The sequence below is a fragment of the Astatotilapia calliptera genome, chromosome 17 (assembly GCF_964374335.1).
Source record: "Astatotilapia calliptera chromosome 17, fAstCal68.1, whole genome shotgun sequence".
NCBI classification, from domain to species: domain Eukaryota; kingdom Metazoa; phylum Chordata; class Actinopteri; order Cichliformes; family Cichlidae; genus Astatotilapia; species Astatotilapia calliptera.
In genome coordinates this window covers 3,533,254-3,551,707 of record NC_137438.1, presented here as the reverse complement: position 1 = coordinate 3,551,707, position 18,454 = coordinate 3,533,254, and the positions used below count along the sequence as shown (strand labels likewise).

The 18,454-nt window shown below is 42.2% G+C and overlaps 2 protein-coding genes across 11 annotated transcripts in view; one reads left to right on the top strand and one right to left on the bottom strand.

Moving 5' to 3' along the window:
- osbpl8 (oxysterol binding protein-like 8) overlaps nucleotides 1–4,766 on the top strand; it is a 98,975-nt gene extending 94,209 nt beyond the window's left edge. For all 10 annotated transcript variants that reach the window (XM_080291320.1, XM_080291325.1, XM_080291321.1 and 7 more), the window contains 3 exons: nucleotides 157–259; nucleotides 630–735; nucleotides 822–4,766. In XM_080291320.1, coding sequence (XP_080147446.1) covers nucleotides 157–259; nucleotides 630–735; nucleotides 822–951 — 339 coding nt within the window. In that variant the 3' untranslated portion in view covers nucleotides 952–4,766. The remainder of the gene's footprint in view (nucleotides 1–156; nucleotides 260–629; nucleotides 736–821) is intronic.
- A 2,634-nt stretch (nucleotides 4,767–7,400) lies between these two features.
- On the bottom strand, nucleotides 7,401–13,469 carry LOC113009458 (E3 ubiquitin-protein ligase TRIM39-like). The gene is made up of 3 exons (XM_026147759.2): nucleotides 13,299–13,469; nucleotides 9,639–9,739; nucleotides 7,401–9,279 (listed from the first exon to the last, which is right to left on the bottom strand). The coding sequence occupies exon 3, from the start codon at nucleotides 9,268–9,270 to the stop codon at nucleotides 7,639–7,641; it is 1,632 nt and encodes a 543-aa protein (XP_026003544.2). The 5' UTR covers nucleotides 9,271–9,279; nucleotides 9,639–9,739; nucleotides 13,299–13,469; the 3' UTR covers nucleotides 7,401–7,638.
- Between the last annotated feature and the right edge of the window lie 4,985 nt (nucleotides 13,470–18,454).

The window sequence follows — 18,454 nt, the reverse complement described above, 5'->3', positions numbered from 1 at the left end:
AATTAGCCTAACAGCATGCCTCGCACAACCGCCGTTTGCATCAACACTAAATAGCATGTTTGTCTGCGTGTTTATTTTGGATTTGTCAGTCCAAGATGCTGAAATTTGCCTTCTTTTCTGACACGCTTGTGTATTTATCCACACATGTGCCGACAGGTAACGGTGCCAAAGAGGAAACACAAGAGTGACAAGCCCAAGAGTCCAGAGAGCGGCTGCTCCTCACCTGAACCCGACCACCAGGACTCATCCGGCAGCGAACGTGAGCCACACACACTAAAACTCACATCTCAATACGCACATACGCAGGCTGAACAGTCAATATAGTCAGTCAACAATGTTCATTGACAAAATTTATACCTACAGCTGTGAATTTATTCATCTAAATGTCTGTTGTTGCTCTTGTTAGATGAGGAATTTGTGATACAGGTAATAAAGGCTCTTGATGACAACAGCTTTGCATATGTAGATGTTGCTACTGATGAGAAATTAGACTTTGTGACACACCCATGAATCATATGACTCATGTATACAAATGCTTAGAAGCAGTCTGACTTAAATACATACATCTGCATTATGTAAGTGCCCATGCGTCTATGGTTTTAAACTTGTTTTGCTCTACTTTATCGCAGGACACAAAAGCAAGCATAACAATCGGCTGAGGAAAAAAGGAGCAGACCTCAGCGAACTTCAAAGTGCCATTGAATCCATAAAGCAGACGCAGGAGGACATTAACAGGTGGGAAGTATAAGTCACACTGTGAGGCGACTGTGGTAATACGCTGGACCTTTTAGCACTCACACGTAGCATCTGTGTGTTTGCAGGACCATCACCGTGCTGCGGAGTCGTGCCGCGAGTCGGGTGGAGGGCAGCTCCTTCCTCCAGCAGCGTGACTACATCATCATCATTTTTCTCATCTTCCTTCAGGTCCTGATCAACTACATCTTCAAGTAGCAGCCATACCCCCAGAGACAGTGATGTCCTCACACAAACACGCCCTCTGAGCTTCATGGGGGCGGACTCAGACTTTGACCTCTCACAGTTAGTGACTTCAACAGTCCTCTCCAACTCTCTTCTCCTCTGTCTTTATTAGACTCACTTACATGTATCCAGAAAAGCAGACTCTTCAACACAAAGAGAGACTTTTTAAAAACATATTTATTTGGAACCAGTCTTTTGGAAAATCTGGAGAGATCCTCAGATTTCAAAGTGGAGAGGAGCAGCGGTAAGGAGAAGTCAAAGGCGAGAGTTTGGTGTGAATAAATGTTGACTGCCACCTGGAGGCGTGTTGATTTGCCTTGATGTAAGCGGCAGAGACAGCAGCCATTTTTAACCTGTTGTTTGTTTGTTTTTCTGATGGAGTGAAATCACTCTGTCGGTTCACATTTCACCTCAAACAGGTAATCGTTTACCACACAATCAAGGACCACAACTCAGATCGTAACAGAGGACAAATAGATCTCTGATTTTAATGTTTTTGTTTTTATTCTTTTGCGTCTTCACTTCGCGTATCCTTTGTGAGTTGATGTCTGCTCAGAGCAGAAAACTAGCGATGAGGGTGACGGGGCTGGGGGACGCAGTCCAGTCTGTGGGACTTTTTTTATTGTAACGGCTGGAGATTCCACACGCGGAAGTGGCAACTGCGACAGAAAACTCACAAGGGACATTGTCGTAAGGAATTAAAGCTATAATTTCTGCTGTATAATAAAACTCCACATTTTGCATACAAAGTCAGTGTTTAAAAGAAAAGTCAGACATTTGACACAATGTCATTGTATACTGTAGGTAGCATGTACAGACAGGAGCAAGGTTAGGACACTAGCCCTATGTATTTTGTATTTTGTTTTAAGGCACAAATGCACTGGAAATGTCAGATGTTTGTATGATTTATACACTTTTTATCTGTGGACATGAAAATGCTTTTACACTTCTTTCTCATCAACAGGAGGAAAAAAAGATGCATTTCTTTTGGCCGTTTCAGTGATCACTGCCCTAGATTTCAGGTAAAAGCAGGTGACATGTTTTTATCTGAGAGCTCACTGTAAGAAGCTGGATTTAGCAACTCTAATGAGTCAGCCAGGCTGAATGATGTAGTCGCTCCTCTCAATGGAAGAGCGCAGGAATTAACTTGACTTTCTTTGCCGAGATAAGCGACGGGATTGGCCAGCAGCTGCTTGGTAAAAAGAGCTAGCGTGGGTCTGACCAGAAAAGCCCACTAGTCAACATGTTTTATCTTATTGCTTTTGCACAAAAACCAAAGTGTATAAGAGTCCATAAAACCAGCAGGGGACCTGAGCGGTTCCCTTCTGTGGCTCAGAATTGGTAATAATCCACCAGCCTTCAAAGAGCTGGTCAGCTCTTTAGAGCCCCCTTTGGTGGTATTTGATCTTCTTATCTAACATACAGCAAAAAACTGAGCGGGTATATTTCCCAAACTGAGCTGGGACTACTCCTTCAGAGAAAATATTAAAATTGCATACATGAGCTGGCCTAATGGTCTCTATATGTGAATACAGCCTCCAGATCAGGCTACAGTTGAGCAAAGTTGCCACTTCGTGCAGCGCCTTCATGACGAGTCCAGTTGAGAACATCAGTCACCTCGTTCCAGTGCTTTTGAGCCCCAAATACTAACCAGGACAACTACAGTAGACTCTTTAGTAAGTTACTAGTAAGAGGAGGATGTAGACTCCTAAACCGTCTTCATAGTAAACCATTCCAAACGTACGCAAGTACCAGCCAAGCTCAGTGTGTAGCGTAGGAGTCGATCCTTTTCACTGTGTAAATATCTGACGGCATTTCAACACCGAGGTTTGCAATACAGACACTCGCTCTGTGCACAAACCATTGCTTTTAACCTTGTGTGTCAGTCTCTCCACTGCTCTGTAGATACACAGGCATGTAGGTCGATACAAAAAAGAAGTTAATATTGGGATGCACAATTAGAACTCCCATTTAAAAAAAAGAGAGAGCGAAAAGGATCCCAGGGACCTCGATGTTACAGAGGTGTAGAAGTTACATTGCGGTTCTAGTCTGTTGCCTTTGTCTTTGGACGTGCGGATGCTGAAATTAGTCTCAGAGATGGTTCGAATGACCCCCGCACTCATCCAGCTTTACAGTTTAAAAAGTTACAGCCCTGTGAGGACTGCGTTTAGCATTACCGCACATAAAAACAACTCCCAGCAATCTGCTAGCAGTAGCAGTGGTGTAGTCATATGTGATTGATTCGAGGATGAAGAACCCTGCTACCTGACCTTCTGACAAACAGCGTATCAGGTGCTAGTAAGTAAGACCAGTCTAGGCCATTCAGAAAGATCCAGACCGCTTTGTGGACCATAGCTGAACATTTTGTAAATCTCTTCGCCTGTCATGATGTTAGCCTTGTTGAAGTTTACATATTTGATTGCCTCCGCCGTCAGCAGACTGTTAAGCGATTTAAACTTTGTAACTCCCACACAGGTATGAAGAAGGAATGGTAGCATTGGCAAGAGCCAGCTACCCCCCCCCCCCCCCCCCCCCCCCCCCCCGAGTTACCCGGCTGGCCCGTGTGCGTATCTGTGTTTTTGTGCATCGTCATTGCCTCAATCGCTCATCTTAAATCGAGAATCTAGATGTTAGAGTTTGGAGAAATAAGTATATACCAGTGCCTTTTAGAGTGGGACTGTGGAGGGGGGATTAAGTGTAGGCAGTGGAGGTAAAAGAGGATAAGCAGTGGGGGGTTTTTTTGGGGGGGAAGGGGCACAGATATAGCCAGAGTATTAAAGGGGACCTATTCTGGTATTTTATAGTTACATTTAGTAATTATTAATGGAATTATTTCATAATTCCTACTTAACTCTGTCCCTCACTTCCTGCTGTGTGTGTGAAACTGCTGGTTTTAGCTCTTGGGACTTTCCCTGAACATCCATTTAATTCTGATTGGCTACGCCTGTCTTCTACAGACTAACATTGTGTTTGTAAGCCCCACCTCCTCCTCAAGAAAACTTGGGAGTGTTCAGAGCAGTCTCAAGTCTGAGCTGTGGACTCACACTTACGTAAACATTGGTCGTGTTTAAAATGAGCCTCTGTTATTGGGAGGAGGTGTAATAGGTCCCCTTTAAGGTGATGTAATAATGAAGGGAGCGGTGCAGTTGGGGTGAAATGGGACTCTGTTGTTTGAGTGAATGTGCCATACTTAGCCTTAGAAATGAGCTCCACAGGTCGCCACCCCACCTGGCTTCTCCTGCCTCCCCTCCTGAAGCGTTGCCATAGAAACGCACCCTTTCAGTTTCCGGATGCCGATTCCTGCCACAGGAGAGAGAGGGAGCGAGGGAGCGAGAGCCCTCCTCTTCACTGTCGTCCTCGTCTCTCTCGCTCTGTAACGCACCAAATTCAGAGGGAAATAAACATCTGTGCTGTCAGTTGTTGTCGCCGTGTCTGTAAATTAATACATTTTATTTATTCCTCTTTTATATTTGGATTCATGTTTACCTTTTTTTCTTGCTCATAGCTTTAGGTCACTGTTCTTCTTCCTTGTTCTATGATGTTTTTGTTTTTTTTGATTGATTTTAAATTCACACACAGTTGGTTTTTTACTCTTCGTTACATCAGCGTACACATGGTCAGCTCCCACTGTTCCTCACCCCGAATACTCACACACTTTGGGTTGTTTTGTTTTTTTTTCATATCCGAGTACCTGAATATATTTACTGTGTCTCCATGGCAACTATAACTTCTTGGAAGTTTATGTTCACATGTAACATAACACAAAATAAAGACAAATGGACAAGTGACGTAAGGTGTTTGTATTTGCTGCAAAGACACATTATTATCAAAACCAAATGTTGTGACGTTTACGTGTTTATACTGAATTTAATGAGATCATCACATGTTGTGTGTGTTTTGGTTACTGCATAGAAGTTCACGATGGGAATAATGTGTCATGTAGAACGCTCCGAAGTGAAGGTGTGGTCAAAGACGTCCAAATGCAGGCCGATGCTGAGCGGCTAGCTTAGAGAAAATAATCGAAATAACATCAGCAAAGCAAAAAAAACCCAAAGAGGACTGGTTTACATGTATTTTTATATGGTCATGATGGACTGAGTGACTCCAGTCTGGACAAGCCCGATAAAGTCTGTCATTTCAGCTGTCATGCTCCTTTCATCCACACACCCGAGGACAACAATGTCCAAATATTACGAATAAATATTTGTGAATGCAGCCCTCATTCATTCTGTTTATTCCCATTTTTAAATCATCCCCTGGTTATTTGATTTGTCTGCACAGGTTTATATTTCAGCTGATAAAACTACCATGAGTGATTTGAAAGCATTTAGTTCAGTGTAAGTCAGCTGGACTTCCATTAGAGGGCAGTGTAAAGCCTTCCAGCATAACTCCAACCCCTAAGCCAACCACCCCACCTACCCAACAGTAGTTTTAAGGTATGAACTGACACCGGGCTGTTTCATTTCATCACAAAGAACATAAGCCACGGCTATAACAAATGAATCACGATGATTACACTATTGCACCTGTATGCCACTACATGTGTCACAGGGCACATAAACATATAACAGTCATTTCATTGCAGTGTTTTGGGTTTTTACTGTAGTGGTTTACACGTTCGCCTAACAAGCGAAAGGTCCTCGGTTCATTTCTGAGAGATGAAGCGCATCATTGGGGTTTGCGTCAGCTGCCAAACCAAAACGCAGATCTGCTTCCTGTGATGACAGCTTGTGAATAACGCAGCAGCTTTATATTAAGCCTTTTTGCAAGTTTCTGTAATGGTGTGTGAGATTGCTACTTATTTTAGTTCATTAAAAAGATGCCTCATCTTTGAAAGTGACTTCCAAGTTGCACGCTTCCATTGAGTAGTCATCCGTTCTATCATTTCCTCTTCCAAGGACGTTGGTGAGGGTTGACAGAGAAGGGCTGTCCTTCCTGTCCCTCTCAGATAACTGCAAAACATCTGATATCAATCCCCAACCTGTACCTGTGCTGCTCTGCTCTGTTCTTTTGCATCATCACTGATCAGTCGATGAAGGGAAGGAGGGAGGTCAGAGTGAAGCAGGGAGTCACTAAGAAACCGGGACTAAAAGGAGTTCAGATTTTAAAAAGGAATGAAGATTTAAATCTCCTCACAAAGGTGAGAGGTAAACTGCCAAGATGTATCCTCTGGACATAGGAAAGAAGGCAAGGAGACATGGTGGGGCAATGGGGAAGAACAGAAAAGCATTCAAAGAAAGAGGTTGCCAAAGAATATGAAGGATAAGCAAAGAGATGGGAAAGGATAGAGGGGAGTACTGGAAGGCTAGGTGTTCTGCAAAGAGAGGAGGCAAAGAAAAGCGAGTTATATGTGAGGCTGGACCATAAGGGAGGAGAACGGGACTTGCATTGATAGAGATCAGGCTGGAAAGGATGTCCAGCAGGTTAGGATGATCAAGGATGGAGATGGAAATGCACTAACGAGTGGAGAGTGTGTGCTGGGAAGGTGGGAGGAGTACTTTGAGAGGCTGGTAAAAGATGAAAATGAGAGGACAGATGGAGGATGGTGAATCAGGAAGTGCAGGAAATTAGAAGGAGGAAGTGAGAACAGCTATATAGAGGATCTAGAGAAAAAGGCATTTGGTCCACATAACATACCTGTGGAGGTATGAAGATGTATTTTGTTGTCAGTTCTAACATTTAACATGCTTCTCCACTTGTATCTTTGTCCCTGTATGATGGACTTTAAATTATAAGGAAATGGCTTTAAAACCTTCCCAGACTGATAGACTAAGTTGCAGATAACTTTTCCTTCCAAGCATCGCGTTAGAGACCTAAGTGAGAAAATGCTGGGAGGCAATGTCAAATGTAAATAAAAGAAGAATGCACTGATTTTATAAAACATTTGTTTTCAAAGTACAACATAGAAATCATATCAAAAGCTTAAACTGAGACATTCTCACATTTTATGAAACATATTTTATGATTTGGGTAAAAAATGTAGGATGTCTTAACTGGGTCAGAGTTAATTTAAAAATGGACTGAGGCAAAGTGAAAAATCGTTATGTGCTCAGAGTAATTCAAATGTAAAATTGCTCTTGGAAAACATGGATACTACAGCCTCCAGGCTAAAGAGACCTCCCGGCTTATGAGTGCTAACTTAAAACTGCCTTAGTGAGCATAATAAACTGGCGAGGAAAGGCAGGTTGCACAGGTTTAAATCGCTCTCCCGCTGATTGCTTGCAGATTGGATTGCAGGTGAGGCAGGGGAGGTCCCATCCAAAAGGGGAGGACCCGCAGCCACAGATGGAAAACCTCCAGACACTCCAACGGACCATGACACTTTTCTTTTCTCGTGTCTTCAATTGTCTGATCTACAAGTTGATTTTTCTTTTCCCCATTTTGAGTTGAAATACTGCATACTGACAAGGATAAGCAAACTGTATATTTGAATAATTTATTGAACAAAAATATATGAAAACAAATAAGTTAGTACAGAACTTAAGAGTTCAGCTTCAGCTTTAAAACAAACACAGAACACAGAATTTAAAGTTGCCCACTCCACTGAAGCAAACACAACATTCCCACCACCACACCAAGTCATTTCATTCACACAGACTTCTTTTGCCATACGAACATATTTTGACCAGTAGTTTGTCTAAAAAGAAATAAATACTGCGTCTAATGTTTTGGAAGAACAGAAGAGATAATCAGAGGGGTGGAGTTTGCACCACCTTCATCAAAACAAGGACTGAATAATGGGTAGAGTTTCTCAGTGAAGTTACAGCCAGTAAAGGAGTAGATGAGAGCTGCTGCTCCTACATCATAAAAAGACACCAGACCCTCTTCATAGTCCACAAACACGCCCACTTTCTGTGGTTCTGCTTGCAGACTGAGACAGATTGAGGGGCCAACAACAGCTTTGTACTGATTTCCATTTCTCAGCCGAATGGTCCAGTAGCCATTTTTGGGACACAGTGGCTTTTTCTCTTTCCTGTTTATTGACTCGTTGGCCACTCCTAAATCCCACTGAGTTTTTTCATTGACCTGAACTTCATAGTAAAATCTTCCTGAGGAAAACCCCTGCTTTCCCAGAACATTTGCATAATAAATGCATCTCTTGGGGGTCTCGGGGAAATTCTGCCTTTTGTTACAACTAGATACTTGTTTCCCATCATCGGACAGGACGAGGTTAGGATGTGCTGTGTCGGGATCCAGAGTCACATCCACTGCGTACTGCTGAACCCTCTTCAGCTCCACATCATCGTGCAGCTTCTTCATCTCTTTACTGAGTGTCTGCTCCAGCTGAGCAACAGCTTTCTTCACAGTCCCCTCGTATGACGAGTGAACTGTGACCTCGGTCCAGTCTTTGGTGGGTGGAACAGGGTTCAGGGATGGTAAACTCTGGAGAAACTGGAGGTGGTCTCCAGTGTGTGAGAGCTGCTCCAGCTCAGAGATGTTCATCCTCAGCTCAGACACTTCTTTCTCCAGCTCTTTGATGAAGCCTTGAGCCTGGCTCTCTGTTGTTTTCTGCATCCCTTCGATCACACCATCGAGCTGATTCCGACTTTCTTCTATACGCTTGATCAGACTGTCAAATATTTGCTCACTTACTGTTTTCTCTCTCTCTGCAGCTTCCTTGCTGCATGTTAACAATTCTCTGAAGTTGTTTATTTTCTTTTGTCTTTCTCTGATCATCTGATGAATTTTACCCTCTCTTGCTTCCACTTCGGCCTTCTTTTGCTCATATTCTGTTTTCAAAGGAATGGTGAGATGTCCCTTGTGATTGGACTGCTTGCAAAATTCACACACTGGCATCCGGTCAGTCTTGCAGAAGAGCTCTAAAGGTCTGTTATGCTCCTTACACATTCTGTCTTCAAGGTTCTTTACAGGATCAATCAGCTGATGCCTTTTCAGGCCTGTGACTCTGCGATGAGGCTCCAGGTGAGTCCTACAGTAGGAAGTCAGACACTGCAGGCAGGACTTCACAGCCTTCATCTTGGTTTCACTGCACACCTCACATGAAACTTCTCCTGATTCGGCTTGCTGTTCCTCTGCTCTGCCATTTTTCTTTACGGTGGACTGTTTGAACATATCCACCATCTCAGATAAGATGGTGTTGACGCACAGCTCTGGTCTGCTGTGGAAAACCTTAACACACAGTGGACACTGACAGCAGAGACTAATATTCCAGTTTTCTGTGATGCAGGTCTTGCAGAAGTTGTGTCCACACGGGATGGTGACTGGATCAGTGAAGACCTCCAGACAGATGGAGCACAGAAACTGATCTTCAGACAGATAGCTGGTTGCCATGGTGTCACGCTGAGAGCAAAAGTGAAAGTGTGACTGGCAGCAGTAAATTTAAAACGTTTTAAAGTATGCACCAACATTTTGTTGAATAATTTTCAAAGAATTCTATGAGTTTATTTCTTTGAATTAAGAATGAAATCAGAATCAGAATCAGAATACTTTATTGATCCCTGGGGGAAATTATTTAAAAGCAAAACTATTCAGGAGACAGATTCACATCTTGTAATATGCTGAATATGTGTGAATGCTGGCTGTTTAAACAGCTCTTTGGATTAAAAGAAATCTCTACTTGCGCGTACTTGTCGAAGATTTAGTCGTGTCAGCGACACTTTACTGGAAGTTTTTCAGAGAGTTGTAAGAATCAGCCTCACCTTGGGTTCAGATGAGTCTTGTGTTTACTTTCATTTTTCCTTCAGTCATGTTCTCATGTTTCCTTCTTTCCAGTGAAGCTCCGCCTCTCACTGCAGGTAAACTGTCATCATTTTAAAGACATAGTGCTCTTTGACACAATGTGAATAATATTATTTCAGATGAATTACATAACAGCCCTGCTGCCAGCACCAGGAGTTTCTCACCCCTAGCTGTAGATTTTGAGTTGTCTTCTTACCCAAAAGACAAGAATATAGAGAACGAGACAATAAACGAAGCAACCAAACAATCAAATGTTTTGGGTCAAAATCAGGCAATGAAACAAAAAAAAAAAAAAACCCTGGTTGAGATCAGTTCTACAATATATATTATATATGAACCTATATTAAGCTGAAGATGGAATCTGTACTGTTTCCCTAATCTTTAGCTCTTTCATTCATTCATGGCTTTGGCATTTCAGTGTCACAGCTCCCCTCCTCCTGCCTTCAGTCTTCACTGCAATGCTCAGCTGTCCAGCCCAATCTCCCTGTTAACATATGCAAAACAGACGCACCCTTTTAAAATCAGAGGCTTGTGTCCAAGCTTTACTAGCACCATGCTAACTTCCTGTTGTGGAACAAAGCTACAGGCTTCTTGATATAATGATACAATACGACTCAAGATTAGACCACAACCAGTATCTTCACTTTTTACATAATAAGGCTCTCCTCTTGGCGTATTTGATCAAGTTATATTGAATACTATCAAAGTAATTATTTCTGGCATCTTGATCTGTCCTTCAAGAGATCGACACATTAGCCAGCTATGTATTGTTATTGGCAGAGATAATTAGAGGAGTTATGTTTTTTACATGCAACAAAAGAGCCAGTGTCAGCCTGTTTTACCTTCTGTCAGTGGATTGAGTCTTCTAGCTGCATGCCATAGTATCCTTGGGCAAGATACTAAACCCAGAGTCGGAGTGTGAATCTGTGCACAAATGTTAGACAAGGGGCTGAGGGGTAGAAACAAGCACCTGCATAAATGTGTGTGTGTGTGTTTGGTTGTACGAGGCTAGTGGGGAAAAGCACTTTGCATGCTCTGTTAGAGCAAAAAGGCATTATATAAGTAACAGTCCATTTACAATTTACCTTAAAAATTTACCTTCTGCACACTGTGTTTATATATTCTAGGAAGTACCTCCAGAACACTCTTCTCTTCTCTTCTCTTCTCTTCTCTTCTCTTCTCTTCTCTTCTCTTCAGGATCTACTGAATTTTAACGGTTTTCTCCTCAAATTCTTAAGTTTCTTCTTTACCTCATCTTTCAAAGCAAAGATGGGATGTGCTTCTTACTTTTCTTCTTGTGCTTTCTTGGGTGGCTGTAGCTCAGGTGGTAGAGCAGGTCATCTACTGATCGGAAGGTTGGTGGTTCGATTCCCGGCTTCCCCTAGTCTGCGTGCCAAATATCCTTGGGCAAGATACTAACCCGAAATTGAATGTGTATGAATGTGTGTGTGAATGTCAGTTGTGCTTGTGCGAATGGGTGTGAATGGGTGAATGCACAAGTTGTGTAAAGCGCTTTGAGTGCTCAGAAGAGTGGAAAAGCGCTATATAAGAACTAGTCCATTTACCATTTTCAAAGTTCTCAACAGGACCCAAAATAATAATAATAATGGATTGAATTTATATAGCGCTTTTCAAGGCACCCAAAGCGCTTTACAACACCACTATTCATTCACTCTCGCATTCACACACTGGTGGAGGCAGCTACAGTTGTAGCCACAGCTGCCCTGGGGCAGACTGACAGAGGCGAGGCTGCCATATCGCGCCATCGGCCCCTCTGGCCAACACCAGTAGGCAAGTAGGGTAAAGTATCTTGCCCAAGGACACAACGACCAGGACGGAGAGCCCAGGGATCGAACCGGCGACCTTCCGGTTACAGATGCGATTCCCAACCCCCTGAGCCACGGTCGCCCAAAAGCCCATGTCTGAGAGCAGATAGACAGTTATAACTAACTCACACCAGACACTGATGATCCAGTGCTTTGTGAGGGAGACCTTGCTTTTGTTTTTTAAATGCATAAATCCTTTATGTGTCTGGATAATATCAATATCCATCCATCCATCCATCCATCCATTCGCTTCCGCTTATCCTTTTCATGTATCAAAATACATTTACGAGTCTAGCAATTGAAATAAAAAAGAGAATAAGCATTGTAGCGGTCTTTGGATCCTACCAACTATATTTTTTATATGGGAAAACAAGGAAAGCCCTCCTTCACCACTAACTAAAGTTCTGCTGCTCATGTTTATGTTGTGTTAAGTTTGATATACTGTATATTTTTAAGGAGAGTTCTTTGTTCTAGGATTGAACAAACTGACAATCACATATGTACAAACAAGCTGCTGACCTTCTTCAAATGGATTTTACTTTTACCAGTACACTGACATCTGGACTACAGAGTAGTCCTAGAGTAAGGAACCACCACTGCTTTCAGTCTCTATTAGCACAGCCTTTCTGTTTTCTTCCCAACCAGGGGACATTTTTAATGCTCATTCAAGCTAGTGAGAATTTCTTTTCAGCATCTTTGGAAAGAGCTGTTTATTTGCCAGTAGGAGTTCCTGTTCATGCAAAACCAAACAAACAAAAAGTATCTTTGGGTATTATGCTTCTGAGCTAATTATTTCTTTGCTTAGTGGTTACTGTCTTATGCAAAATACTGAACAAGGGATTCATGGACTAGGTTTAATGAAAGCATCTGAGTAAAGCTGCCACCCATGCAGTGCTGTTGAATGCTAAGATTGAAGATGGGGTACTGACATTAAAAGCTGATCCATTATCAGCTGATGGGTATCCCTTCACCCCCCTCCTCTACTCTCCTTTCCACTCTGTCCAATCACAATCTCTTCCCTCTTCATCCAAAAATTAAATTCGTCTCATCTTGATGCTGAATGGGTGGGATGTCACTGTTGCTAGGATACATCATTCTGGCAACTGGGTGCTTTCCTTGGAGGCTCAGAGGAATAAGAGAGGAGGGAATAAGAAAGGGCAGATAATGATTGCAGGCGGAAAAGAAGCAAGGAGGACAGCAGTAAAAATAATTGTTTAAAGGAGATGAGGGGTAAAAGCAACAAAGAGAAAGTAAGGAAGATCGTGGGAAAGAACAAATGACCTAACAGAAGGAGTAATCGGAAAGGAAGGAGGGCATAAAGAGTCTTAAAAAGCACGTGCATTATGATGCTTTGGCATCACCTGTTTGAGAGTGAGAGGTAAGAGGTGGAGCAGGACAAAAGGACAAAAAAGAGAAGGAGGGAAAAAAAGGAGTGATTAAATAGTAAAGTGATATCAGAAGCAGGGAAAAGAACAAAGTGGAAAGAGGGGGATGTGATAAATAATAATGGAAACAACTTGTGTTTGTTTTATCATTATGCAATCTGCCTTTGTGTAGTCATCATCCTTGTCCTTTGCACAGAATCCTCCCCTTTGGCATTTTCCTGGCAACTGGCTGTCAGACTGATGCTGCTGAGAGTGACTCAACAGTAATATTTTGCATTGCTAAGTGCTGTGAAACAGGTCAGGTACAAATGCTGGCTAGCTGGATTGAGATTAGAATACCACTAAAATAGGTACAGCGGGGAAAAGAATTAATTGATGCTGTAATGAATGTGTAAATTTTCTTACTTACAAAGAAATCCATCCATCCATCTTCTTCAGCTTTTCCGGGGCCGGGTCGCGGGGGCAGCAGCCTAAGAGAACAGAAGCCCAGACCTCCCTCTGCAAAGCCACTTCCTCCAGTTTGGGGAACACTAAGTAATTTCCAGAACAGCCGAGAGATATAATCTCTCCATGTGTCCTGGGTCTGAGCTAGACTGCCTCCTCCCAGTGGCTAGACTGCCACTGGGAGGAGGCCTTGGGCCTCCTCCCAGTGGGACATGCCCAGAACACCTCACCCAGGAGGCATCCTTGTGAGATGCCCGACTCATCCCCTCTGCAATTCGCTTCCTTATCGTGGTGAAAGGGTTTTCTTGTCCCAGGAATTCCATTGGTTACGTTGTCTCGTGTAGGGTTTCCCATGGCAAACTGGTCCTGAGTGAGGGAACAGACAAAGAGCGATTCAGAATACCCCAATGAGTAGAACACCAAAGGAGCAGTTCACCCCGCCCAGGATAGGGTTACTGGGGTCCTACTGGGGTCCAACAATCTGAAAAAACACATTGCATAAAAGTCAGATGTTGATTTGCATCTCATTAAGTATGAGAACCCAGTATTTTAACCTAGAAAGAACAGTGGTGTGTCTAGAAAATTTTTGTTGGGGGGGCCAGGTAGGGGCACAGATTTGGAGAAGGGTGGCAGATGTAATTGGCAGATAATGTTAAAAAAAAAAATCTACCAACCGTTAACCATAATTCAATAATCCTATAAACCTGATAACCAAATGCGCTTTTAACTCGTATTAGAATGAGATTTTAACCACTACGGTGCAAAGTTTTTAGACACTGCGTTGATAAAGTACAAGAGATACAATCAGTGCTTTGTCAGTGTTTACTATTATGTTAACTTTATCTGCCTATTTAAAAAAGAAGATAATCTTCTCACAAACTGGTGTTTGATTTTGAAACAGGAAAAAAGTGGGGAAACAAATGAAAAGACTAACATTTGAATGAAACCTGAAAGAAAAGTAAATACTTTCTATGCTGCCTTATGGTAAACTTTGGTAATATTGATGTATAAAGAACAACACTGGCTGATGATGAAATCCAGTCAGCTGGCATGGTGACACTGCCAGTATTAACCTGCAGGGCTAAAGTAGGTGATAAACAAACAAGAGAGAAAAGCCGATCAGCTGATCACTGATCAGTTTCATGATTGAAGTAGCAACAGGAGATAGAGGGGGAGAGAATGAGAGAAGAAGCAGCTGAAGCGTAACGACAGAATAAATCCAGCTTTGTGTCTTTTTCATTGTAGCTGAAGTCCTATTTTCTCTGAATGAGGGACCATTCCATTTTTAAGGAGCCGTTGGCAGCTCTACTAACTAACCTTATGAATAAAGTTCACTATCAGTAACGTCATAGCACCACCCAGCTGTATAGAAACTCCGTCATGCTAGCTAGTAGCAGTACGAGTTGTTGTAACTGACTGTAAAAAGTCAGCAACATGAAAATAAACTCCACCTAAACTTGGTTTATATCTGACCCAGATAGACTGCAGGTCATAACTTCTTACCTGAAGTTCAGTTCACCTGACACTCGGACTGGTGGTCCGCCACAGCCACCACCAAACAACTGAGTTATTTTTACACATCAACCTGCATCTGGCCAATCCACCACCTCTCATTGTTCATGCCGTTACAAAAAAAAAAAAGTCATCAGCCCACCGGTATGCCCGATGGTCAGTCCAGCTATGTTAACCTGCAACCAAATCTGCAGCTCCATACAGCAATGTTACGACTTAGATTATATCTTATAACTCAACTAAGGAGGTATGACGGTTTGTCACCTAACTTTGCCCATCAGAGTATACTTGTAGCTCATATTCATACAGCCAGGATGGTTTGGCACTTAATTTTACCCGTCAGAGTATGTGTCTAGCTGTTATTAACAAAGGTAGGATGATTTGCCACTGAATTTTAGCTGTTAAAGTATGCTTGTAGCTCATATTCACAAAGGTAGGATGGTTCGCCACTTAAATGTAGCTATTAAAGTATGCTTCTAGCTCAGATTAACAAAAGTAGGACGATTTGCCAATAAATTTTAGCCGTTTAAGTTTGCTTGTAGGTGACATTCACAAAGGTAGGATGGTTTGACAGTTAATTTTACCCGTCAGAGTATTTTTCTAGCTAATATTCACAAAGGTAGGATGGTTTGCCACTGAATTTCGTGTTGTGCGCATGCGCAGAAACCACAGGTAGGATGGTTTGCCAGGTAGGATGGATTCCCAGAACACCGTCTTTCGTGCTTGGCTCTCCTACCTTTGCTAAGGTGATGCTCATAGTGCAGAAGCCGATGCTGCATTCACTTACACTCGGATATCTGAGCATCGCTGTGAAAACATGATCGTACATTTGATATTTGATTGAATTTTATTGTTTTAGCTTCGGGGTGGCACCTGGGGTGGCCAGTCTGGTTGGACACGCCACTGAGAAAGAACTACTGATGACAATCAACCCGTCAATCAATTACAGACATTCCTGATCTCAGCCCATTATGTATTTAAATCAAACCTGTCAACAGAATCTATTTCTCCCACTGTAGACTCTCCACACCACAGGACAAGACCAAAGAGCTGTCCATGGACAACAGGGACAAGACTGCAGACCTGCACAAGGCTAGAATGGGCTACATGACCAAGCAAGATTATTGGTGAGAAGGTCACAACTGCTGGTACAATTATTTAGAAATCATGCTCTTGGTATGGAGCAACATGCAAGATCTTCTCTCGTGAGGTGAGAAAGATCATGAGAACTACATAGGAGGAAATGGTTAATGATCTGATGGCAGATGGAACCACATTGGTAACACATTTCACCGCATTGGACTGCACGGTCCTCATGCTCAAAAAGACCCATCTACAAGCCCATCTTAAGTTTGACAGTAAGCATTTAATGATTCAGGGAAGGCGTTGATCTGTTCTGGTCAAATGAAACTAAATTTGAGGTCTTTGATGTCAGCAACTCCTCCTGTTTGGAGGAAGAAAAATGCTGAGAATGACACAGTACAACACAGTCAAGCACGGAGGTAGAAACTCTCTAAATACCTGTTCAGCAAATAGTATCAGTGCAAATTAGAAATGAAAAGAAGCTTAGTAGCTAGCTGATAAGCGACTGGAGTGTTGTGGAATAAAGAGCAAGACGTCTTTGCCCCAATACTGTATTTCAAAAATCTATATAATATAATAGTAAGAGCAGAAGCCTAATAGAAGCACAATTCAAAAATAATACTGGAACCAACAGAAACTCAAAGCTCATGAGTTAACTAAGAATTCAAAATACAAGAACACCACAAATAATAGTATTAAAAAGTTGTAGTTGTAGTCTTTATGCAGCTTTCTCATGTCATTCTGGAACAAGATGTGCTCTGTATCACAGCACACAGGCAGTTAGTGTAAACGGCTAAAATAAAAGCGGTGAGCAGTGGGAGACATCAAGCATGGCCGCCAGAGGGTGTTTTCCATCACCCGAGCCCCCTCTGCCCACTTTGGCAGCTGTACTAGTCAGTAGGCTTAAATGGGTTAACAGACATAAAATGAGGTAATCTGCAGTGTTTGCAGTGCAGCGGGGTTGGTGAGGTTGCGATGGGTGCTGGCTCAGCGTTGTGTTTATCCCCCTGTGCTGTCGACAGAGCATAAAAGAACTGCTGCAGCGAGCCGCTCTCATTCACGGCCGGATTAGTGGAGCGTTTAGTCGTCTTTTTATTATGATTTTTTCCTTCTTTCTTTTTTTTCTTTACCCTGCGTGCCTTGACAGCACACAGATGAATACATGAGTGACCTAGGCAACTAGAGGCAGTGCTGTCCATAACACCACCTCTGTATGCTCCATCCCAGCTTTCACATCTCCTCCTGTAACATCTGGGGCAAAGATAAGAAAATGTGACATTCCAAATATATATACATATATATAAAAAATATATATATATATGTATATTTGAAAGTCATTTTTGTAGAACTTTTTTGTAGATTAATATTATATATACATTTTTCATTGACAAATATTATGAAAGCTGAGTTCAGGTCCTGCTTCTGCCCCTCTCTCTCTCATTTGAATGCATGCTTCGGATGATGATTTCCCCCCTCTTGTCCAGGTTGGCAGAGCTGCAGCTATTTTTAGAAAGAGGAATTGCTTTGGGGAACCCCTGTAAGTACAGCTGCCTTCCTCTCTGTCTCCCCTCTCCCTCCCTGAACACAAAGTATACTCTCGAGCAAAACCCTTCCTGGGATTTCTTACTTTATGCAGCATAAAAAACATACTAAGCTCACACCACCTAATAAAAAGGTTTGTTAAACCTGCAAAATGCAATGTATTCTTTGACATCTGGCAACACTGTACAATGTTTGGCGAAACATATGCATCACCTGAGGACCGTCTGCTCCAAAGCACAGACGAGGTTTATCCTGCTGAAAGGGACGTGTTGGACTGACAGTAGCTGAGAAAGCTGTCGGGCTAATAAGTTACTCAGACGTTTCTGCTTGGCACAGGGCTGCTGATGAACACACACCAGCTGCTGTGAAGCTGCAAAACATTACGCTGCTCACAAAAAAAGTTTGTCTGCAAAATAGCAGATGATGGAAATAGTACACACAGTAAATACACTGGTGAGAAATGGCAAAGAATGATATAGATATTACGCAGATTCATATGTAAGATTATATTTAAACTTTTTTAATTGCTTAAAATCTTATTTTATAATGCGAAACACTGTGACTGTTCTATTTGAAATGTGCTATATAAATAAATTACTTACCTGCATTACAGTATTTGATTATCATTCATTCATTACACTTCAATGTAACATTATTTAATTTATTATAATGACACAATGAACTGAGAGCACACATGCAGGAGAGACGACGGCAACAACGACATCAATGACAAGACAATGAACTGATGAAACCGAGGAACTTAAATACACAGAATGATTGGTGTTTAGAGACCAGTGAGTGAACAGCTGAACTTGACATGAAATGACACATGGAAGCAACTGGAACAGCAAAACAGGAAATGTGAATGAGTGAGAAATAAACTGAACATGACTAAACTGAAAACACTGGGTCAGCGACACAGGAACCCTGGTCAATGTACTTCTTTAAAAAGCTGAAGTAAATTTATAACCCATCACCAACTCC

Excerpts from the sequence above, each read along its gene's own strand:
- LOC113009458 (XM_026147759.2), bottom strand. The coding sequence starts at position 9,270 with ATGGCAACCAGCTATCTGTCTGAAGATCAGTTTCTGTGCTCCATCTGT.